This window comes from Mytilus edulis, chromosome 13, assembly GCF_963676685.1.
Source record: "Mytilus edulis chromosome 13, xbMytEdul2.2, whole genome shotgun sequence".
Taxonomy (NCBI): domain Eukaryota; kingdom Metazoa; phylum Mollusca; class Bivalvia; order Mytilida; family Mytilidae; genus Mytilus; species Mytilus edulis.
In genome coordinates this window covers 55,709,989-55,736,622 of record NC_092356.1, presented here as the reverse complement: position 1 = coordinate 55,736,622, position 26,634 = coordinate 55,709,989, and the positions used below count along the sequence as shown (strand labels likewise).

Genomic DNA, 26,634 nt, shown 5'->3' with positions numbered 1-26,634 from the left:
TATATTGAGCAACATATTTAACACATTGTGCTACAAATTAAAAATATATATATTTTAATGCATTGAGGTTATCATTTTAATATACATGTATTGTGCTTAACATTTTACAATTCATGTTTAGGAGGATGTTTTAATATGTTGTATAGAGAATAAATCATTTTACTTTAAATCATTTTCTTTGTAAAAAAACCCTAACTCTTCATATTAGTTATTATGTATAATCCTTGACGTTTACTTACAGACCTTCACAATATATTGTATAATAAAGCAGTAAAATATAACGATCAATTTAATAACTTGTCTATTGTCGAAAAATTTATATATTTTTATTCAGTAATGAAGAACTATGTCAGGTAGTTGATAAAACCTGCTTTAAAATATTTTATGTAGAAGAATTTTTTTTTTATTTGAATATAAATAATGATGTATTTTAAATCTTAGATATGTGTAGTTTTAAAAAATTATAAAAATATTGTACATAAATTAATAAATCCTTTAATGTTTTATTACTTTTGTGAATATACATAGGTACAAATGTATATGCTACTCTCGTGTGTGATTTTTTCGATCTGACGAGTCAAGATTTAAAAAAAAATAGTTTTGTTGCACTGTTACACTACTGTGACAGACAAGGGAGAAGGTCGGGTGGTCGCACATAATTTTATTCCCAACAAATTCTGTATAAGCCTGTACCCATTTCAGTGTCGTGGTTGTCACTCGAGCCATATATTATATAATTAAACGTTTGACATTTGTACCAAAAAAAAATAAAATTAATATGATATAATATTATATTTATTTTTCTTTTTGTCTGACATTTGTACCAAAAAAATAAAAATAATTATAAAATAAATACTTAAAACAAAATTTTAACCTTAGAAAAAAAATTCCGAGATTCTAAAATTTGAAACCTTGAGTTTGAGTTCGAAATTTCGAATTTAAAAAAAGTCGAAATTTTGAGTTTTAAAAAAGGTCAAAAAAATATTAGAAAGTAAAAATTTCAATTTCAAGTAAACATTTCCAGATTTGAAAAGTAAAAATTCAAGTAAATATTTTGAAATTTGAAATGTCAAAATTTCGTCTTTGAAAAAAATGTTCATTGCCAATTTTATTTTTCCTATGTCCCTAATACGCTTCGGTAGAAATCTTATTTTAGTTGGGAGAAAATTTAAATTTTTTATTTAAGACAACTATTTTCAACATATGAGAAAGGATTATTTCAAATTATGAGAAAAAAATATTTAAAAATTGAAGAAAAAAATATTTAAAAATACATGTATGAAAAACATTTCCAATTTTATGTAAGGTAATACAATGTAAAATATTAGTGTTGGAATTTCGCTTCACACCTCAACATTTTCTCAGCAATGTTTCCAATATGCTGTTATCTATTATATGTTTTGTTTCTTGAATGTGTTTTCGAATAGAATTGGCATAAATCAAGTCAACCATTTTCTCAAATCGACACACAAACATTTGCATTTCGACTTCGTCCATCGTGATAAAACCTACTTATTGCACTTATTGTTAACTTGTTCTCGTCCTGAATATGCATGAAATATTTACCACTGGACGTTAAGCAACCAACAATCAATCTATCAATTTCCCTTTCCCCCCTTTTTTTTGGAGTCGTTTTTACTCAGTTTTTACTCAGTTTTTACTCATTTTGGATCAGTTTGTACATTACATAACTTGGATGATTTGTTTATTTTTAGTCTATGTAAACAAACTTTGTTTACTTAAGAGTTGATAAGTACCACTATGTAAATAAACTTAGGCCTAAAGTAAATAGACCTTGTTTGTATAGGCCCCTTTTATGGTCCTTATGTAAACATGATCCTGAAAATGTTTTCGAAATACACAAAACACACTACTTAAAACACAAAATTATTGTATTAATTGGCTTCTAGTGATGTTCAATAGCGTATTTGAATAAAATTTCAAAGACTTAACTTTACTCCAATGCAAACAATTCTTAGCTCTATTTTAAAACATGTATTTTAAACTTGTTGAAATGAAGTTAGTTTAAAATTTGTCAAAGTAAGCATTAAGAATTCCTTTTTTTAATTTAGATTTATTATGCATGTCTCTATGCATAGTATGCGACGCGTAACAGTTTATAAGTAGGTGTTATCTTAAATGCATTTGATACGGTGCATTAATTATGGATATATTCAGACTTCATTTATGAAAGGAAATCTATAGAGCAGATATTTGATGCCAAAGACGCTAAAATTGTTTATAACATTAAACATTTCAGCATCGACGGTAAAGGAATCTATAAGGTATTTATCTTCTCATTTTAATTATTTTGATTTGGAATTGTTTTTTGTATCAATTTAAAATGTAGACTCAAATATTTTTCACCTCAAACGATAAAGTAAAACTTCTTCAAACTTATATATGATGTACAGTTCGGCGTCCGCAAAAAAGAAGCGAAGGAAAGTGTTTATCTCTTCTTCACAAATACGTATTTCATTGAATCTCGATATTTATCATGTTTATAATTTTTCTAACAATGACGTTCTACCTCCATAAGCCTACAAATGTCATGGCGGGTCACAATAAGACATAACCATTATTTTGTACCAGAAGTCTACTTTCAAGGGAACATGTTTTGGATTATCTCCCGTTTCCCAGATAAAATATTTCCTTACTGAGTGCGGTGATAGGTATTTCTTATAAGCATACATTTGTGAAGTTCTGTTTAAATACCTTTGAATTTTTTTATTTTTTTTTTTATATCAAAACGATTGTGACAATCCTTATGGGGTAATACTCAATGATTGACTACCAATATAGCCAGTATCAAGACAGTTTACGTATTTATATTTGCATTGTTTTTTTTGCTTGACCCGCCAATAACCCCTTTACAAATAACCTTGTCATTATCCTTCATGTTGAGTTTTACACAGTCACAAGGTTGAAACTTTTATTAAATCAAATTGTGTCTTACTGTTGCTATGAATTGAAGAACAACAATACAAGCGCTGATCTTTTGCTTTTGTGTTGTTTGGTTGTTTTTTTGTTGTTTTTTTTTGCTACTGTGCCATGGATGCAGATACTACATATATCTTTACTTGTATATTATCAAACCCAATATGTATGCGTCAATGGGACAGTAACCAAACGACAAACATAACAAACAGATGATGTGCGTATATTGTTGGTTATCAATGGAGATGCGTGTGATGCATTAGTGAGACAGCGACCCATCGACAAAAATATGCCACGTCCTCAGCTGTGAAGCAGAAATAACCAATTTCCAACTTCTTTTACACATACACTTCTTACTTAAACCTTTAGACGAGCCGTATTTACTTTCAGGTCAATAAAGTCTTAGATGCATGATATTTATTAGTTTTAATTGGCTTTTGCGGAACTAAATGTCAGTAACTGCGAGAACTAGCTCTCTAAGACCTGTTCTTTATGCCTTTTGTTTGAATATGTGTCACGAATTGTATCGACTGATGAGTCGAGCCCTTTTCAACTGATTTTTATTGTGTTCATATTTTGTACTGTTACACCACTGTCCCAGATTATATGTGAGGGTCGGTGCTTTCAAACTAGTTTAACCTGCGACATTCTGTTTGTGGTCCCAAGTCATTTCCTTTGAAATGTTTTGACATGTCATTGCGAGACCTTATTTTTTTATAACTAACTATGCTGTATGTATTTTGCGTACGATGACATATAGTAATTTATATGTCATTTGGTTTCTTTGGGAGAGTTGTCTCATTGCAATCATATCTTCATATTTTTTTTATTGATACAAAAAATATGATTATCCTGTGTGTTGCTTAGCTTGCACATGTTTGTATGGGTATTTTTAAAAGTATGTATAAAACTATTCTAAGGTGCTAGTAACATCATGTGAATAAAAATCCAAGTTAAAAGAGACAATATTGTATAGACTATTATAGCTTTATGTGTGTTTTTATAAATATCCAAACAAACAAGTTCAAGAGAGCCGTGGTGTAGTGGTTAGTGCATCGGACTACTAACACAAAGGTTCCTGGTTCGATTCCCGTCTGGGACTTAATTTTCGGCTCTCCCTTGACACCATTTGCGAGTATGGTCTTGAAGAAACGATGATAGTCCGTCGGAAGGGGTTGATAAATGGCTTACCCGCGTTAACAGAGAGCCATATCTCTTGCACGTTAAAGACACCCTTGTAGATTTCGAAAAAGAGCAGGCTAATGCCGCTACAAGGCAGCACTCGCACCCGCAAAGTGGAAAGGGATTAATATAAGTTGCAAAACTTGTTTCCAAATCCACTATAAATAAATATGTTTAAACTAAACTAAAACATGTTCAAGTTGAGCGACACACATGATAATTATATTTTTCTATCAATAAAAAAATAAGAAGTTGATGTTTTTTAAAATGTTTTTTAACCTGCTTGAAATTTTACGTATTTTATCTATATCGAAAGGGGCAATTGTGCAAACCAATACAAATGAGCTGGATTTTATAGCTATACAATACAAGTATATTTTATATACTAGTTTTTCCTGTTTGTGCTTGTGTAAAACTGATAGACGAAATTCTGTTTCGAAATATATATTTTATGTTTTTCCCGTCGTGTATATGCATAAACTACACTAGTAACCCGAATTTAACTTGAACGGACAAAAACGTGTTAACGCTATTTAAATGAGATTGATCGTTTATTGATAAAGATTGACAAAAATTAAAAATTATATTTAATTCATATCAATTCATATCAATTCATTTTAACGCCAGTCAAATAGATTTCTCTGCGGTGAATCAATTGAAATCAAGTTGCTGGTTAGTTGCGTTAAACTAATAGGCCACGCCCCCGTTAAACTATTTCAAACATCCATTAATTCGTTTTAAACATGGATGAGACCCGAGCTTTTTACAGGTAAATCACCCAAGCAAAACGACCTCGATGTATCTATCGTTTTTTGTTTCAAACTTTAAATGCGTAGTCTTATTAAGTCACATGCTCCACAATTTAATTAAACGAACGTATAATACACGTGACATTTTCATATATAAGGCATTTAAATAAAAACATTAAAATATATATGCACGCGTGGTTTAAAAATGTCAAACTAGGGAATCTGTTGAAAATAAAATAGTTAGATGGATAACATAAATTTAATTTGCTCAAATGCACTAGATCTTTATGTGCGTTTCAAAAATTACTGAATGCTATGAAACCTCATGGCATGTAAGTAACATGTGGTCCTTTGCAACTATTTACGAAACTTTATGTATTCCTGTATATTTACCGTTTCTCTTTTCTCTTTTTATGTTTACTATATTGTACTCGTAAATCAAATGTAGACATGGAAACTACACAGCAATTATTTATTGTGTACATAATTTAAATCGATGTATCTTATATTTCCGGTAAGCAACAAATATTCATTCTCTTGCCGTATATTGATATACGGAAAAGCTTGTAATGAAAAACAAGGTTTTGATGAATTGAATAATAAAATTGATGAAGACAATGTTGACGTATGTTGAATATGATAAACAGAAAGTCATACCCAAAATTATAAATGAAGTAGCAGCCCACTGAACTTTTAAAACTGTGTTAAATTGTAATACCGGTCACTGGCCAAGTCGGGCGTTAATTGTGGAAGAGAAGCAAATATCAAACAAAAATATTGTTCTTACGATTCTGCAAAAAGATTATCGTGCTGTCATGCACCCTGACGTACTTGTAATAAATGAACATATATATATGAGATAAATTTTAGTCTGCGATAACGATGGGTAAGTTGATTTAAGTTTAACGACCTAGACTGGCTATTTATCGGCATACTCTCACGTTTTTTAATGTTTTAAAAGAAAACATATATTTACGTTTTGGGCATTAAATATAAGTCTACTTACCAAATTGAAATGAACATAAACATTGTTAAAAAAAAATGGAAAAGAAACATTCTGCATTGTTGTTTTCATATAATTTTATTTCCTATATATTTGAGCGGAAATTTCTAAGTTAAAACTGATTGTAGTATAGATAAAATATTTCATCTAGGTGCTCTCGTTGAAGTTCGTGTTACATATTAAAATGAATATATATAGCTATTAGCCATTGGAAGTACACCAACAACCAATCAACCGTACTCTAATCAAATTAATCAATCGATAGATAAAACTTTTACATCTGTAACTGTTACAAATGTTGAGGTCAAATTTGTTAAAGGTTCCGATCTGATGAATGTTATCTCAGTGTAGTGTCAGCAGACTATAGATTCAATAATAAATTTGTTCACGGAACCATTAATACTAAACAAATACAGTGTAAATATAATATTTTTATTATGAATATTACACTAAAAAATGAAAGTGTTTTTCTGTACTAAATATATAAAACATTATGAAATTATTTGGCCTTGGAAAATCACTCAACCATCTGAAGAATAATTTTGCTCCGGGGCTTTGTCAGGAAGCGATTCTTTCGTGAAAAGTACACCGGCTGAAAAGTTACTAAGCTCATCGTGCTTGAAGAACAAAGCTTACAAAAGAATGACAAAGCGAAGCTTCATCTGACGTCCCATGTGTGGCAATGGACCAGCCCGCGCGTGCATGTTTTAAGGTGAGTTGAGGTTGGAGATGTTAAATGAAAAATGCTTGGAAAATGAACGAAAATTATGAATGATAGATAAGTGAATTATTTATAGCTATCATCTTTGCAGGTCATTTTATAAAAACACGTTAACTGCAACTAAACGCTGAAAATAAATTAGAAACATTGTGAATATAAAAAAGAAGATGTGGTATGATTGCCAACGAGACAACTATCCACAAGAGACCAAATGACATAGAAATAAACAACTTTAAAGTCATAAGAAACCTCAAATTAAAAAACATAATGCATATGTCAAGTTTTTTTATAACTCAAGTTTTCATTATAAAACTTATGTTCATATACTTTTTTCTGAAGAAAATTCTTTAATTTATTCATATTTAGAAGACGTTTACTTTATTTTAATTGCTTCCTTCCAGGAAGCAATCCCCCCCCCCCCCCCCCCCCGACATATTTTCCGTATGCAAAGTGACCTCAGTGTGACCCATCTCGTAAAAATCCGGTGATCGCAATACGCATGAATGTCCTTAAAATAAACTATTATCTATATCTAAAGTTACATGTTAAACACGTGCTCAATTTCCATGTTTTTTTGTTGTATTCTTGTTGACAAACAGGTGACAATCGTTAAACTTCGGCTTAAAAACACGAACTTTAATTACATCCATATTTTCACAACAACACTGACCGATTATCATGATTATTGTCATTACTATGCATAATGATAATGTGGTATGAATGCCAATTAAACAACTCTCCACAAGAGACCAAAATGATACAGAAATTAACAACTACAGGTCGCCGTATGTCAGTATGTTCTCACGTGGTATTCAAGCGGAACAAATAAATTTTAAAAATATTAAATAACAATTCTTGTTATCATAAATGAAGGGATAAATAGGTGTGTAATTAGATATAAATAACAAAAGCTTTAAGTCATAAGAAACCTCAAATAAAAAAAAAATAATGCATATGTTTTTTTATAACGCAATGGATAGTTTTCATTATAAAACTTATGTACATATACTTTTTTTCTAGGGAAAATTCTTTAATTTATTCATATTTAGAAGAAGGTTATACTTTATTTTCATTTCTCCTCTCCAGAAAGCAATTCCCCCGACATATTTTCCGTATGCAAAGTGACCTCAGTGTGACCCATCTCGTAAAAATCCGGTGATCACAAATATACATGGATGTCCTTAAAATAAACTATTATCTGAATTTACATGTTAAACACGTCGTGCTCAATTTCTATGTTTTTTTTGTTGATTTTTTGTCGATTGTTGACAAACAGGTGACAATCGCTAAACTTCGGCTTCAAAACACGATCTTTAATTACCTGCCATATTTTCACAACAACACTGACCGATTGAAAACAAATTTGACGATTATACGAAATTTACACCCAAGAAAAATGATAAATTCGTGCACAGAAGACTAAGTTAATGATGTTTGTATCATGCATTGGTTCAACAATCTAATAAACATTATTTTTCACCGGTCACTCGTTTCTTATGACTTTAAATAAAATTTACTCTTACTTACGGAATAGCAACATCTTTATTATTTACACACATATATGTTAAAACATTTTCTATTTCTGCGGTCGACAAATAGACATTTTTTCTTACGAAAACACTATATCATTGATATATATATGGATGCACAACCAGACAACGTTTTATGGGTGTGGGAATATTTATGAAAAAAAAACCAACAAACTAAGTAAACGATTCAATGAACTTTCCATCTGAAATTCACAATTTGTAAAAGTAAACCATGTTCGGTTTAACCGTTACAGTACGGCATTCAACAATTTGTCGAAAAAAGAATTCATTAGTCCTAAATTTTACAGGAATATTCTGTAAGTGGGTCGACATTGATAAAGGACAGAAATTTCAGCTGTCAAAATAAGCGTTTGTTGGATTTGGTAGACATTTGCATTGAAACGTGCCCCCTAGACCCTGACATAGTTGCTGCACGTGTTCTGGAATGTGCAGGGATTGTAGCACTCAGTGGCGAATTCAAAAATTTCAACTTGATAATTGTGTAATTTAGGATAAATGTAATTTTAGCTACGTGTATTAATATCCCAGGGTTAGCTAGCTTGAGACGACCCCTCACTCATGCGCAGCCTCGCAGAGATAGTGATCACATATGACATTGTGATCAGCTTTCGTAAGCATGCAAGCACATTTTTTCTTAAGCTCCTAAATTATGGCTAGTACAAGAAAAAAAAAGAAATAATGCTGGTGATAAACTCAAAGATATAATTGACAGTTTGAAGCCGAAAGCAACAAAACAAAAAGAAACACACGACAACAACGAAGATAGCGACAGTGAAAGTGATGGGGAGTTTGCGGAGTCCTTTGATAAGTTAACTGAGGATATTGACAATGAGGAAATTAATGCCTTAAAAAACGAACTTAAACGTTTGAAAACCGAGAAAAGAAAAGTGGAGTTAAAACGAAAAATTGAACAGGAAAAGGACAATCTTAAAAACCTTCAACTACTGCCATTAGTTCAGCCGTCCGTTACCGCGTTAATTGGTTCAAATTCTTCAAAAGGTGAGCAAAATCATGAATTTTCTTACATTATTGCATGTAGCACAGAGAAATCAGGCAAAGCAATGCAGATTGTTGATTTTCTTTAGCCAGAGCCTATCCCTCAGTACCAAATCATAACACTTGCCGGGGATATGGAATTTCGGGTTGGCAAAAAGAAAACCTTAGACAAAATTTCTATTGAAGAGTGGGGTTACGCTAACATTAGAATTTTACAGGAATTGCTAAAAAGGAATACCGCGTTAAATGTTAATACATATCTTAACTATACAGCTGACATATTCCGTCTCGCCTCAACATATGTTTGGTACTCTGTTCTGCTCTATGACAAAGAGTACAGAGACATGCAGGCGGAGGACAAATTTACATGGGGGACGTATCGTCAGGATTTAAGAGATTTCCAACTTGTGTCCAAACGTGAAAATCTAACAACGAGAGCCATGAACGATGCCACAAAACCGCATGGAAAACAATCTGCTAATAACGATCGTCGGCGAGGCCCCTTTTTACCCGACGGGCGAGAAATCTGTAGGAACTTTAATAATAACTCTTGTTACCGCCAAGATTGTCGAATGATGCACCATTATGCCATTTGTATGTCAAGCAGTCATTCTGCTATCTCATGTCACGGACATAGCAGTACCACTCGTATTGATAAAGTCGCAAAAAACCCGTATATGCGCCTCAGACTTAGGATTAACCCATGCAGCAAAAAACTTAAATTGTTTACGTTTTGAGGCGTGGAACCAATTGCTGCCTGCTTCTGTTGACGACAGAGAATTTATTTTAAACGGTGTAAAAGATAGTTTTAAGCTTAGTGTTGTTTATGGTCCGCATCTGCTTTTAGATAGGAAAAAATACTCGTCCGCTTTCCGTTTTCATCGTGCTGTTGAAAAACAAATTAAACTAGAAATTGAACTTGGGAATTATGTAGTTACTAAAACTAAACCGATTATAATCAGCTCAATAGGTGTAATGGAAAAATAAAATGGCGATGTGCGTATCATTCATAATGCTAGCCTACCGACAGGCATTTCTCTTAATTCAAACACTACGGATACTAGTTGTTCTTACATGGATTAACGACATGCATTGAAGATAATTAAACGTAATGATTATCTCGGGAAAATTGATTTAAAGAGTACTTATAGATCTGTAAAGTGTCATGATTCTAATTATCCTTTGACAGGCCTCCAGTGGACGTTTAATGGGGACGATTCTCCAACATATATGTATGATGCTAAACTTCCGTTTGGTCACGCGAGAAACCCTAAAAATTTTCAGCAATTAAGTGCTTCTGTCTGTGAAATCATGAAATGTACATATAATATTACTTGCATTGCGTATTTAGATGATTTTTTGGTGGAAGAAGACTTCAAGTCTTCTGAAGGCCTATGGTGCCGACTTTAAAATTATTGAGCCTCCGTATGCCGCATTCGTTTCTGTGTATTACAATTTCATAACAACTTCTGATTCCTGACACCGATTTTTACACATGATTAAGCATCTGAATCATTTAATTTGTAAATTCGGATTGAAAAACAATCACTATCGTAAATATGTACCCTTTCATGTATGCTAATTATTAGATTTCATCTCATCTACATGAACGTTATTTGTTTACTTGTAACCGGATGTTTTTACTGTAGATATTTGTAGTACGCATGTGTGAATATGGTATCGGGACAACTCGCCCTATTGACATGTGCGCCCTTGGTCTGTTCGTCCTGAGTTCTTTCGCCCGTATAGTACGTTCGCCCTGTGTTCATTCTCTTTACTCTTATCAAGGACGTTTTATAATACGTCCTTGCATTTATTAAAAAATATTAGTAAGGGTATCGTTAAAAAACTCTAAAACACAATTTAATGAAAATCATCTGTTCCTTGGTAAGACAACGGTGTTCAGCCAATCAAATTCTCTGTTTCTCTTCTTTCTGTCTTTCTTTCTTTCTTGTGTATAAGCTTCCTATCTTAGGAACACCCCTTACTGGGTAATCGGGAGTATTTACAGGAGAGCGTAAATCAAAGATTTATTTTATATTTTTAAAAGTTAATTAAAATTTGGGTTAGAGGATTAGAAAATGTACATGTTTGGAGACATAAAATCTAAAAACCATCTTATCAAACATAAGTAAAAAATAGATACTTGATTAGGTACATAAGTCACTAAAAGTTCATTGTCTATAATATTCATTCCTTAAATTCACATACATCCATTTGAATTTCACTTGATTTCTGAATTCTTTAGAAGCTGTAACCACAGATATGTATTTTGTAACAGAAGTCTCTAGCCAGTGGGTTTTGCTGAGGTTTTGCAGATTGTAGAAAACTGAAAAATCAAGCAAAAGTGCTACAATGTTTTGGTTGATGTTAAAGAGTTGTTCCCATCCTTTGCAGCCTATGATATTTGTGACCAAGACTTTGAGAGGAAGGAAATGCTTCATACGAGTTTCCCTTAAAGCTGAACAGAATGTTAAGACGTGCGTTAAATCTTCGTCCTCCCTATGACACAGCAGGCATATTGCATTTATCTTGTATTGGCTAAATTTGTATTTGTCGGCCTGTACAAAGTATGTACCAGTGAGCATACGAGCTTTGATCATGCTTTTCATGTACATCTAATAAGCTCTGTGATGCGAATTCCCAGACTGGGTGGACAATACCTATCTCTGAGATGGTTGTGTTCAGGAAACTCAATGAGGATTTAGACTTTGCCGTTTCTTGTAGTTCATAGGTCCAGTATTTGTTGATTGTTGATTTCAGGATTTTTTTCCATACAACTTTTGAAGGCAGTTTTATACTAGAGTCAAGAATGTTTGGCAGGTTGTATTGTTGTAGCAGTAAAATTGATTGATGAAAGAAGCTTTAAGGATTTTTGGAATTGACGGATATTATTTTTAAAGAATTTCCTTTAATTTAGAGTTGTCACAAGACAGAATTGCATGTAAGAGTGTCAGTTTATTTCTGTGGATTTCTCCTTCTACCGGTAGGACACCCAATAGTAAATAATTAAATGACAGGAATAGCCGTTCTTTTAGAGAATGATTGTATTGATCTGAGAGTTTTCCAGTATATATTTCCATTTGAGCTTTGGTAAAGTGAGGACTTTCAAGCCATACGGGAGTCTAGGCAATACATAGCTTTTGTATATTGTAACTGAGATTTTTTTATTTAAGCCGTTGGTTCCATGTAGACATGAGTTCATTAAAGCATACTTGGTTCTTCTTGCAGATTTGAAGCGTTCCTCTATGTTGTTATCACATTCCTTTCTAGCTGTTCGTTTTATACCCAGATGTACCGTTTCTTCAGAAGCAGAAATTACATTTCCTGACATGTTCCAGGAGTGAGGCTCAGGATTTTTTGATGATTTATAGTGGATAATTTTGGATTTAGTTGGGTGAATAGTATACTGATGTTGATTTGCATATCTCTGTAGAATGTTAAGCATCACATGAAGTTCTTCTGGATTTGAGCTCAGTAGTGCTACATCATCAGCACACGTTGGTGCACCACAGTATATTGTGCCTAATATAAAGCCTAAGGAGTTTTCTTCCAGATCTTTAATTTATATAGGTGGGTTGATGGAATACCCCCTTGTCTAACTCCTTGTTGGATGTTAAAGCTGTCACTGAATTCTCCCTGTCATTTAACTTTGGAGGTAAGACCGCTTTAGAAATCTTTAATTAGTAACCATATATCAGGGTGTGTTCCACGGTCGAGAAGCTTGTCAAGACGAATGGTATGTTGGACGACATCAACAGCTGATTGGACGTCGACAGTTGCTAGATATAAGGATAATGCACTGCTTATTTCACATTTACACTCGGAGATTATTAGACTTGCGAAGAGTGGCCAAACACCTGCAGTAAATCCAAATTGTAAGTCAGTACCGGAGTTGATAAAGAGTTTGCAAGAATGCAGAATTCGTGTAGTTTAGAAAGTACTGGCGTCACGGTGATGCGACGGTAACTATTAACCAGAGATGGATTTTTTCCTTCTTTAAGACTGGAGTCAAGATTCCTGATTTGAAGTCAACTGGGACTTTTTTTTCCTGCAAGATTTTATTGAAAATTTTTTGTCAGCACTGGTACCACGGTATGTTGAACATATTTTAGATGTTCTGCACAGATTCCGTGTTCGTCCGCTGATTTTCTGTGTTTAAGTACTCAATTGCTTGTTGTACTTCCTTTTCTGTGTATGGGTCAATTGATGGCAAATTCTGACTGAAGGTTAACTTTCCTCAACTATTTTCTGTCTTATTTTGGCAGAGTTCCAGATATGCATTGTCATATGCGTTCTCTTTTGGAAGGCTGAGATCTTCGTAGTAGTTTGCGAAAGCTCGGCTTTGATTTTGGGAAGAGAAGTCAAATTCACCGTCAATTTCCAAGCCAGATGTTTCCGTTTTAGACTTTGATTTTTTTCTATTAATGAGTTTGAAGAAGAGTTCAGATGAAGGATTGTCCATAATTTGCTGGTATAGCTTTCTCCTGTCAGTTGCATGTTCTTGTCTCTGTTGACTACGGAGTTTCTTCTTTTCAATTTTGAGATCTTGCTTGCTTTGATGATTTTTTGGTTTGCCCAGAACTTTCCATTTAGAATAGAGCTGTTTTCAGGTTTTGAGATGTTTCCTGACTTTCGGTGAGGCTTTCCATTTTGGACCTTTTAATTTGGTCAATTAATAAGCCAACCAAAAACGTTTTCTCTGAAGATTATTCTAACATGCTAGATTTTGAACTTGTGTTGTTTTCATCTAGTTGTTTTAACAATCGTGAACATGGCATGTGAATTTTCATCTGCAAGCAGGTTCTTACACAGCTTAAGAATAAAAACATGGCTGATTGACAAAATTCAATGATGCAGTAATACCATAAAGATAATAAAAAGTATTTTTTTCCAACCTGTTAAAGGTCCATCTTTGTGCATAATTCAAAATTGGAAATTTCAATAAGCATCTAATATTCTTACACAAGAAAATAAAACCCTGGTCTGCTAGCTACATGTTCATCTTTTCTACCGATTTTTTAGAATCATGCAAACAGACTTTAAAAAAAGGCATTCAAGTTCATCATACAAATATGACACCTTTTCTAGACAATCCAGATCATACAGAATACTTCGCTAAAAATTGTAACCTTTAAAATTGTTGCTGCGCACTAAAAAACCCCATGGGAACTTTCAAAAGTTGGCGGGTATGTACCAAGTCTTACCATTTTTATGCCCCATTTATGGGCATTATGTTTTCTGGTCTTTCCATCCGTCCTGCTGCAGGTTAAAGTAAATGGTCGAGGTAGTTTTGATGAAGTCGAAATCCAATCAACTTGAAACTTAGTACACATGTGTTTCTTATGATATGATCTTTCTAATTTTACTGCCAAATTAAAGATTTTACCTAATTTTCACAGTCCACTGAACATAGAAAATGATTGTACAGATGGAGAATCCATGTACTTATGACACATTCTTGTTTGAAGAAAAAAAAATACGTCATAACAATAATGGAACAAAGCAGGCTGGGTTAGTGGGGCTACTTTTATGGTCATTCAAGTTACTTTTTAATCACGTTCTTCCACCTCAGAGCTATCAGCTCTTTGATTAGTGATTGAAGATACGTTTCATAAGTGTCAAACAGGAATTCGTTTTCTAATCGCTACTTTACGTAGATTAGGTTTCAACATCAGTTGGAATAAAATTGAGGGTCCGTCTCAAAGTTTAACATTTTTAGGGATTGTCATAAACACATGTTCTCTGTCTCTCGCTATGCCTGATAAGAAACGACGAGAATTCCATGATGTCATTTTATCTTTTCAAAACCGCAAACGAGCCAGTTTGAAACAACTACAATCTTTGTGTGGTAAACTAAATTGGGCTTGTCAGATAGTAAAGGGAGGTAGAACTTTCGTACGGCGATTAATTGATGACCTATCAAAAGGGGGGGCAAGGGGGGTCCCAATAACAGCAAAACAGCAAATTGGTTTGGCTCATAACAGATAACAAGGAATTAAAATGGACGAAAACAGATAACAGTAAATGAAATATTAAAATAATATCGTCTTTGACAAATCAGTATTTCTTATTACGGATATAATCCTTTGTAATGCATTCCATTTTCTATGACTTTGTTTTAGTATTAATTTATGTATCTAGAATGTGTTTAAATTACTACTCAATATATTATAATATTTTTTATACGCTCGTTAACGGAACGTATTATGGTATACTGTTGTCCGTCTGTTGTCAACATGTCGGACATTAACTCAAAAACTCTTTAACCAATTTGCATTAAACTTTGGAAAATTGTTTATATCTATTGACGTGAGCTCCCTTTTTGTTTTGTTTTTTTTTTATAAATTTTAGATTTTAAGTTTCTGGGTAATGGTTTTTTATTCAATAAAATTGGTGGTTTTTTTTCTTCAGTTTTCTGATAATATCTCAAAAATGCTTTCACAAAGCAAGGAATTTTGGTGAATTGTTTATATCTATTAACATGATGTCACTTTCAATTTTTATAAATTTAGATTTTAAGTTTCCGAGTTAACGGGTTTTATTAATTAAAAAGGGGGGATTTTCCAGTTTTCAGACATTAACACAAAAATGTTTTCAGCAGTTCTCATGAAACTTTGCTGACATGTTTACATCTATTGTTGTAAACTCCCTTTCGATTTTTATTAATTTTAGATTTTATGTTATTGAGTTAAGGGATTTTATTCATTAGAAAAATTCTAGTTTTCAAAAATTACTCAAAAAATGCGTTCAGCAGTTCTCATGAAACGTTGGTATATTGTTTATATATATTGACTGAAGCTCCCTTTGTTGCTAATAAAAAAAAAAACCTAAAAGAGTTTGAACATTCTGACTTTTTCTAAATGACCATCTAATGAGGTGTGTGAATTTTTCTTAATAAGACTATGAGGCAAAGTGGTATATAGGGTAGAAAAATAAAAAGCTCCAATTATAAGCATGCAATTTATCAAGTACTTCGAACGAATTTTGACACTCCAAAAGCAATTTATTTGAACATTTTTTTATCAGGTTTTTGATTGTACCAAGTGTTCTAGTAAATAGAATACATAGTTTAGTATGGAAACAATGGCTTGAAACGAAATAAGTCTTTGTTTGTAATGAGTTATGTGCAGCTTCGGACACAAGTACATGGTTGGAACTTTCATTGTACAATACATTTGGTTCTGCTTTGAAAAGAATCACAGAGCCGAGTCTATGAACCATATTATATAAAAGGTTAAGTGGTTGTTAGGACTTAGTCCTAAATTGAGATCCTTGTCAGATATTCCTGGCCATATGTTTTCCTTTTTGTCATATTAAGAATTGTTTTAATTTAATATGTTCGTAGGGGAAACAAGGAACATTATTCTCATACAAAAAATTAAGATAATTCTAAATACACATTCATAAAAAAATGGAATTTATTACAAAGGATAATCATAAGATATACTTGAATTGTCCTGGACCTCACTTCTGTGATGGGTATATGTTAATGGAATCCTTCTCTGAATACGGGACAAACATATTAGTAGTGGAAGACCCCAATGTCCAATGATCTTCAATTTATACCGAATATTGACTGTCAAAAAATAAAATGCTAACATTCCAATTTTCAATAACAGCTATGGTAACTTGAGTAACACTGGTATCACTCAGATTTCAATTCTACCTTGACAGGTAAGTTTGTATTTAGCCTATAAAATACTTATTTAGCCTTGAGAGTGAAAGGTCAGTTTATCCCATTCATACAATAGAAGTTTATAAATTTGGCTTCATGCCATTTACCTTGTCCAAAATTTAGGTTACTTTATTGTTATTGTGATATTGTTAAAGTACAAAAGTACCCAATATTCTGAACAATACTTAAAACTTTGTGCATCATGATTTAATTGTTAAAAATCTGTTAATATTGAATTTTTGGGGTTACTTTCAGCCTTTTAATTGCATATTTCTTTACATGGTAGTTTTTTTTCAGATATAAAAAAAACTATCTGCCTGACTTTATAGAAATAGACTATGCTTGCAGATTATCTATTACACTGACTTGTTTTTTGTTTAAACCAAATCTGACAATATATTGTTTAATTGCAAAATATTTTAAATGAAAGCTAACATTTTTTCTATCTTTAAATGTGCATTGAAGGTTGAAATAATCATAATGTGAACAAGAATGAAGAAAACCTCTTGGTCCCAAAAAAAACCCATCATCAACCAGGATATAAAATTCAAAATATTAATTTATTATACTAATATCAGTTGAAATCTCAAGCTGCTGTTTTGCATGTTAACAATGTAGGTCATGTCCCAACAGAAAATCAATAAATATGACAGTGCAATGTACTCTTAGCACAAACGAATAAGGTCAGTGTGAAATAGATATATAGGGCAAGCAACAGTCAGTTATACCAAACCAGTTTGACTAGATGTCTAGTTTAAAACCAGATTGACTTGATGTGTCCTATATGTTGACAATGTAAATGACATGAGGACCTGCATGGGGTTTTTTTTAATATCTGTATTCTTTATATTTTTAGGGCATTTTTCTTTTAATAGCCTTAAAACCAGATACTCCGCAGGGCGCAGCTTTATACGAGCGCAGAGGTTGAACCCTGAACGTTTGGGGCAAGTATGGATACAACATTCAAGCTGGATTCAGCTCTAAATTTGGATTGTGATTAAATAGTTGACACAGCATAAGTTTCTGACACAGAATGAATGTGGTCTAATGAACTTAAAATATTTGTTTTGCCTTTGAGCAATTCATTATGTTGTTGAATATTAATCCTCTCAAAAAAATGTTTCAAGAAATTTTCTCTTTATTTATAAAATCTGAAATGAGAAAAATTTAACCCCTTCCCCCAATTTTTTTTCACATCCCCCTTTCCCTTTTTCCAAAACTGATCTCAATTCAAATTTCGAATGGAGTTTGCAACAATAACTACTCATTTAAATACATCATAGAATATTAAAATGTAAAATAAAGTGCTTGTTATCACTGAATGGTAAAGATTGTTTTAATTTATCAGTTGGTAGTAAAAGTGCATATACATTGTATATTGTATAAAACAATGATTTAAGTTGATTCAACTACTATTCTGGACAAAGAATAACTCCAATTGAAAATTTCTTGCTATTGCACAATATTGTGCAATTAGATATTTCTTGCTATCGCGCAATACTGTGCAATTGAAAATATTTGCTATTGCACAATACAATTATATTATTTGTTGTTATCTTAGACAGCCTTGTCTCACATCTGCTTGTCAATTAACTAGTGAGGTAAAGTGTAATTTAGGATACATGTAATTTTAGCCACGTGTATTAATATCCCAGGGTTAGCTAGCTTGAGACGACCCCTCACTCATGCGCAGCCTCGAAGGGATATTGACCACATGGCATTGTGATCAGCTTTCGTAAGCATGCAAGCACATTTTTTCTTAAGCCCCTCCCAACCTCCCAGTTGCATTACTAAGGGTGTCGTGGTATTTTGCTTTGTTACATTTCAGGATGTTTGAATATTTTTTTGTAGTTGAGTATTTGTAATACTTATTTTTTTATTGTATGGGGTTATATTTTTTATTATGTCATATATCATGTACAAGGGGGGTGTTAGGCTTGGGGTTACCAAGCTAATAAAATTGCCATTATAATATTTGTTGGTATCTTAAACAGCCTTGTCGCACATCTGCTTGTCAATTAACTAGTGAGGTAAAGGGGGCCTACTGACTGTTTAAGAGTGGGCGTTCCTATCACGCTCTATATAACCAACCAAAATTTTCCAACAAAAGGGAGGGCCCGTGTCCCCTGGTCCCCCCAAATCCGCCTCTTGCACTCTCTAAAGACGAAGCATCGTAACAATCGTACAGTCCAACAATATTCTGCTATGACAAGCTATGGCTATATTAATATACCAAAGTCAACCCTTTGGATAGACAGAAAAATAGAAAAGTATAGTAAGAATATTAATCTTAGTCCCGAATTTTGTTACAACTGATTATTGCAAACAATACTTCTCTGTGTTTTCATGTGAAATGCCGTACGAATGGTACAAACGATCTATGTTTTACTGTGAAATATCGTACGAATGGTACAAACGATCTATGTTTTCCTGTGAAAAGCCGTACGAATGGTACAAACGATCTATGTTTTCCTGTGAAATGCCGTACGAATGGTAAAAACGATCTATGTTTTACTGTGAAATATCGTACGAATGGTACAAACGGTTTATGTTTTCCTGTGAAAAGCCGTACGAAAGGTACAAACGATCTATGTTTTCCTGTGAAAAGCCGTACGAATGATACAAACGATCTATGTTTTCCTGTAAAATGCCGTACGAATGGTACAAACGATCTATGTTTTCCTGTGAAATGCCGTACGAATGATACAAACGATTTATGTTTTCCTGTAAAATGCCGTACGAATGGTACAAACGATCAATGTTTTCCTGTGAAAAGCCGTACGAATGGTACAAACGATCTATGTTTTCCTGTGAAATGCCGTACGAATGGTGCAAACGATCTATGTTTTCCTGTGAAATGCCGTACGAATGGTACAAACGATCTATGTTTTCCTGTGAAATGCCGTACGAATGGTACAAACGATCTATGTTTTCCTGTAAAATGCCGTACGAATGGTACAAACGATCGATGTTTTCCTGTAAAATGCCGTACGAATTGTACAAACGATCTATGTTTTACTGTGAAATGTCGTACGAATGGTACAAACGATCGATGTTTTCCTGTGAAAAGCCGTACGAATGGTACAAACGATCGATGTTTTCCTGTAAAATGCCGTACGAATGGTACAAACGATCTATGTTTTCTGTGAAATGCCGTACGAATGGTACAAACGATCTTTGTTTTACTGTGAAATGCCGTACGAATGGTACAAACGATCTATGTTTTCCTGTGAAATGCCGTACGAATGGTACAAACGATCTATGTTTTCCTGTGAAATGCCGTACGAATGGTACAAACGATCTATGTTTTCCTGTGAAATGCCGTACGAATGGTACAAACGATCAATGTTTTCCTGTGAAATGCCGTGCGAATGGTACAAACGATCTATGTTTTCCTGTGAAATGCCGTACGAATGGTACAAACGATCTATGTTTTCCTGTGAAATGCCGTACGAATGGTACAGACGATCTATGTTTTTCTTTGAAATGCCGTACGAATGGTACAAACGATCTATGTTTTCCTGTGAAATGCCGTACGAATGGTACAAACGATCTATGTTTTCCTGTGAAATGCCGTACGAATGGTACAAACGATGTATGTTTTCCTGTGAAATGACGTACGAATGGTACAAACGATCTATGTTTTCCTGTGAAATGCCGTACGAATGGTACAAACGATCTATGTTTTCCTGTGAAATGACGTACGAATGGTACAAACGATCTATGTTTTCGTGTGAAATGTCGTACGAATGGTACAAACGATCAATGTTTTCCTCTGAAATGTCGTACGAATGGTACAAACGATCTATGTTTTCCTGTGAAATGCCGTACGAATGGTACAAACGATCTATGTTTCCTGTGAAATGCCGTACGAATGATACAAAGTAAAATCACAAAAATACTGAACTTAGAGGAAAATCAATTCGGAAAGTCCATAATCACATGGCAAAGTCAAAAAACAAAACGTATCAAAGACGAATGGACAAGAACTGTCATATTCCTGACTTGGTACAGGCATTTTTAAATGTAGAAAATGGTGGATTTAACCTGGTTCTATAGCGCTTACCCTCTCACTTAAATGACAGTCTCATCAAATTTCGTTATATTTACATTGATGCGTTAAATGAACAGACACAATAAATAAAAAAGTCAAAATATGGGTACATCAGTCATCATCGTATAACAGTTTTAAAAGGAACAATTTAACATAACACAAAAACATCTACTATCTACGAACACATTCATTGATTTGAGTGTCTGACGTCAGAAATTTTTTAAACGTCACATAAATTTGTCGTACAATGTGCATACAAACGATTTTAAAATTTTACATAGGCAATGTTAGCATACAGGGTTAAAAAATTAAAAGTATGTAAGAATAAATTTCAGAAATAGACCGAGATTTAAACTAGTCCAAAAGTTATATGTAGAATTTATAAGAATCCACAAATAGTTAATTCCACTACGCGATTGAATGATTTTGACGTTTGTGGTTCAACGTATATAGTAATTCATAATAGAAATATATCATACTGACATATAATAAAACAATATCATACTGAAGGGATCTTTTAAAGTACAGAGTCACGTTATAAGAACAAAAGAAATACAAACGATCGGTATAATAAGAAATAATAGTTACATTTAAGAATTTAATTATAATTGACATTTCATCATCTACGTAATTTTAGACACAACAGTTATGTATTTTGCAAATGAAATTATTATTGTATGAAGGCACAGCATCGAAAAAACATATTGATTTAATTCCATTCCAAATCTTATCGTATCTGCAACTTTGTTTGTGTTGCAGATATATATACAATATAAGTTCAAAGTCAGAAAAATATCAACTTTTTTTGTATTAAGCTGAGAAACTAAGGAAGGGCGAGGTTTTACCGCACCAACCCTAGTTTTTCGCAGAATACATGAAAGTGTATATTTTTCTGACATTGACCTAATATTGTATTAAACTGCAACTAAAAATAATACATTGAATCATGCTATTTAAATTGTAAAACTAATTTCAAAGTTATTTCCATCCTTTATTAAAGAAACCCCTTATTCAGTGATCGTGGAAAAAGTTATCCATAATTACATGATGATTGCACAAAATATAGCTGTTATAGATAAAGTTATAGATTCCAGTGAATGGTATAATGACTAAACGAATATCCAAAAATAGGAGATTTCCAAAATGTTAATTGCCTCTGGTTTTGTTTTTCTATAGCTACCTCGGAAATTATTTATTTCGTATATGTTTTTCTTGTGTGACTTTCTAGAGGATTTCCAAACCAAATTGGAAAGGATAAAGAGATATTCAACAAACACAATTTATACACGGATTTAATTTGTTTACGTTTAGTATTATGCCTATTCATTGGCATGTAATTTTTTTTAAATTATTGCAAATTAAATTGACTGTATTTTGTTCCGCCCCATTTATATATAACTACTAAATAAAACTTTAATTCATCATTTCGATGTTTCTACTTGTATAAGTTGCTATCTTGTTCAAAGTAAGAATATTTGGTTCAGAAAAACAAGAAACCTTGCTTTAACATTTTCTTAACTTATTTATTTTTCATGTGCTCAACTTAAGGGATCAGTTTCGACTCCAATATGGAAAAGATGGTTTGTTTTCTGGTCGTAATCATTTGTCATGTGTATATTTGTTCTGCTAATAACCAGACAGTAGACCAATATCAGACAAAAAGACAATTGAAAAGCACACTCATAGAAAAGTATTCTAACCAGCAAATACCACGGAAACACGAAAATGATGGTGTATACGTGACCGTTCACCCGTACATTGATTTGTTTTTGGATTTTAATGAGAATGCTGGAACCTATGCTGTATATGCACTTTTCCGGATAAAATGGAAAGATGATTATATCACATGGAATGAAACAGAAAACGATGGCATAACTCTACTGCGTTTTCCAGTTACAGAGGTTTGGTTTCCGAAGATTATGATACGAAATACAATAGAAAAACGGACAATCTTTACTTCAGATGATGACTTGGATCAAATGACCACTTATGTTGAATATTATTCAAATGGTTCAGCGACCGTTTTAGCTGGTGGTGTAATTGAAGCCGTTTGTCATGCAAGCATGTATTATTTCCCTTTCGATTCCCACGTTTGCAAAATTGAGTTATATTTTGATGACAGTGCTGTATACACGGATTACAATTCTTACGGGGACCAAACCCTTTTATCACTCACATACTTTGCTCCTCATGCAGAGTGGGACTTAACTAATGTTACGTCTGTACCGGGACCAAATGGTTGGCCACAGTTGATTGTACAACTTAAACTTGAAAGGAAACCTTTATTTGTGTGCGTAAGCCTAATACTGCCAATTTTTCTTGTTAGTTTTGTCAACGTTTTCGTGTTTGTTCTACCAATAGAATCTGGAGAAAGAATATCACTTTCGGTAACCTTATTTCTTACATTTGTAGTTATAATAACAATGGTTTCCGAAAATCTTCCCGAGAGCAGCGAAGTTAGTATCTTCATAATATTACTGATAGCAAAAGTGATAGCCAGCATACTGACAACTGTAATGGCGATAGTAACTTTATCATTATATTACCGAAATAATGATACTAAAACATTTTCACTATTAAAATTGTGTACATGTGCTATGAAATGTCGACAGCAGGAAAATAGCCATGAGAATCAGGAAATAAACACTTCGAAACACTTAACAGTGAGTGCCAAAACAAACTGGCAAAACGTGGTACAGAAAATTGATAGAGTCTGTATTTTTGTGTTAGTAGTAGAAATATTATCTGAAATTGTAGCTGCGTTGATTATCTTTAGGAATCGATGGGGTTTAAACAATAGTTAGTAGTTGTTAATTTTTCATATGACCTGATAACATACACGAAATGCATCACATACTTGTACAGTCATGTAAAGAACAACAATTTTTAAGTTGGAACATTTATTACAACATATCACCATTACAAATAATACATTATATGAATCAAATATAGAGATGGTTTTATGTTCAGATTAATGTCATAAAAACATAAATTGAAATTACTGAAATTTTCGAAAAGGAGTGACGCTTTTGTTAAACAGTGGAGTCGTGGTTTTAGACATTGGGTTAGATGTAAATGTATGTCAACAGATAGGGTGATTAGGAAAAAAACTGGTGTTACAGAATTATGACAAAATTTAGGATATGTAATGTAGATCTATATATTATAGAGATACTATTATGTAACTAAACAGATAAAAGATATTTTATTTGAAAATTATTAGTGAAATTGGCAAAATAGAATATTGTCACAAAATGTTGGAAACAAATTTACGTTCTTATATTTAAGGTTTACGGATATTTTTGAGACAGAGATGTATTTGAGGAAGAACATTCCAATACAATACAGAGGTGCATTTGCCAAATTTAGGTGTGTTGTTGCCCCTTTTCGAATAATAACAGCTCGCTATGAAAACAAAACTGTAAATGAAAGAGTTTTATGTGTGTGCAATGATAAAATTGAAGATGAGAAACATGTTGTATTAGACCGTCCTTTAAATGCACATGCGTGAAAGTTTATTTTACTAAGTTAAAAGAAGTAGTGGTGATTTTACAGGCGATTCCGTTAAATATTTTAAGTAGAAGAAATAGTTTTTTATATGCTCAATTGATAGTTATGTTTTTACAGAACTGAAATATTTTATAGACATGATCAATGTAGTTATATGGTTTTACATAATGGAAATGTTTTAAATACGTGATATAAATATACATATATATATACAGCAATAATTCAATTTGATATCTATACAATTCTTTATAGAATGGCATTGGTATATTAATTTAAATAAGATTACTGTCATATTCAATATATATATATTATGATAATTCAATTACATGTATTACAAGTGGTGATTCTTTAATAAAATTAATATTGAATCTGTAACATTTTCTGCGGGAATTCGATGTTCGTCATACATGATTCAATAAAAAGAACTTATAAAAAAACAAAACAAATTCAAAAAGATTAAAGTTCTGCAATCTTTTAAAAAGAGTTTTTTCTTGGATTAGAGTGACATTTATGATTTATTTAACTGAATTGTTATCGTTGACTTACTAAAAAGCCGCATAAGATATACATTTTGAACATCTGACCATGAATCGGGAGAAGAATTTTTTAAATCAATATTTTGTGTTTGAAATTCCATTGGAGCAGAAAATATTAGATATATTTTTTTTTCGATTCTCAAATAGTTATCAAAAGTACCAGAATTATAATTTTATACGCCAGACGCGCGTTTCGTCTACATAAGACTCATCAGTGACGCTCAGATCAAAATAGTTAAAAAAGCCAAATAAATACAAAGTTGAAGAGCATTGAGGACCCAAAATTCCAAAAAGTTGTGCCAAATACGGCTAAGGTAATCTACTCCTGGGGTAAGAAAATCCTTAGTTTTTCGAAAAATTCAAAGTTTTGTAAACAGAAAATTTATAAAAATGACCATATAATTGATATTCATTTCAAAACCGAAATGCTGACTACTGGGCTGGTGATACCCTCGGTGACGAAACGTCCACCAGCAGTGGCATCGACCCAGTGATGTAAATAGTTATCAAAAGTACCAGGATTATAATTTTATACGCCAGACGCGCGTTTCGTCTACATAAGACTCATCAGTGACGGTCAGATCAAAATAGTTAAAAAAGCCAAATAAATACAAAGTTGAAGAGCATTGAGGACCCAAAATCCAAAAAGTTGTGCCAAATACGGCTAAGGTAATCTACTCCTGGGGTAAGAAAATCCTTAGTTTTTCGAAAAATTCAAAGTTTTGTAAACAGAAAATTTATAAAAATGACCATATAATTGATATTCATTTCAACACCGAAATGCTGACTACTGGGCTGGTGATACCCTCGGGGACGAAATGTCCACCAGCAGTGGCATCGACCCAGTGGTGTAAATAGTTATCAAAAGTACCAGGATTATAATTTTATACGCATGACGCGCGTTTCGTCTACATAAGACTCATCAGTGACGCTCAGATCAAAATAGTTAAAAAAAGCCAAATAAATACAAAGTTGAAGAGCATTGAGGACCCAAAATTTCAAAAAGTTGTGCCAAATACGGCTAAGGTAATCTACTCCTGGGGTAAGAAAATCCTTAGTTTTTCGAAAAATTCAAAGTTTTGTAAACAGAAAATTTATAAAAAAAAATATTTTGAAAACACATAACGTATTGAATCGCCATTATAAGTTTGGTGTCTCTATTAACCAATCAACAAATACGTTAAACAATAGGGTATAATTGCCAATGAGACAAATAGCCACCGAGTCCACATGACGTAGATAATGGCAACTGTTGGTTACGCCTTCAACATAAGACAACCTAAACCGATTGCATTGACTTACGATTATCATCCCGAATTTTTCGACGGCAATTGTCTTAGCGCTTAGACATTATAGTGCACCGTTACGATTCAAATATGATGTAATGGTATAGAAAAACCTAGCAGCTGAGTAACTATTTTGACAAAAACATGACACATGTTGGGATCGTCGTATTCCAGTTACGGTTATCAGTTTTATTCCATGTGATGTACATACTAAGTTATTGGAAACAAAAAATCCCAAATATTTATATATTTCCTCGGGATCTTAACTAGCCTTTATAGCTGACTATGCGGTATGGGCTTTGCTCATTGTTAAAGGTCATAACGTGACCTATAGTTGTTAATTTCTGTTTCATTTAGTCTGTTGTGGAGAGTTGTCTTATTCGCAATCATGCCACATCTTTTTTTTTTTTTTTTTTTTTTTTTTTTTTTTTA

The 26,634-nt window shown here is 32.8% G+C and overlaps 1 protein-coding gene across 4 annotated transcripts in view; it reads left to right on the top strand.

Moving 5' to 3' along the window:
- The first annotated feature begins 1,989 nt into the window (after window positions 1–1,989).
- Window positions 1,990–26,634, top strand: part of LOC139502078 (monocarboxylate transporter 12-like) — a 54,491-nt gene continuing 29,846 nt past the window's right edge. For 2 of the 4 annotated variants that reach the window (XM_071291419.1, XM_071291418.1), the window contains exon 1: window positions 2,117–2,285. Coding sequence is in view for 1 of the 4 variants with exons in the window: in XM_071291423.1 (XP_071147524.1) it covers window positions 22,439–23,674 (1,236 nt within the window). In the remaining 3 variants the exon portion in view is untranslated. Of the gene's footprint in view, window positions 2,286–22,418; window positions 24,753–26,634 lie in introns of those variants that run through there. The other 2 variants (XM_071291423.1, XM_071291420.1) reach the window with 2 other exon arrangements.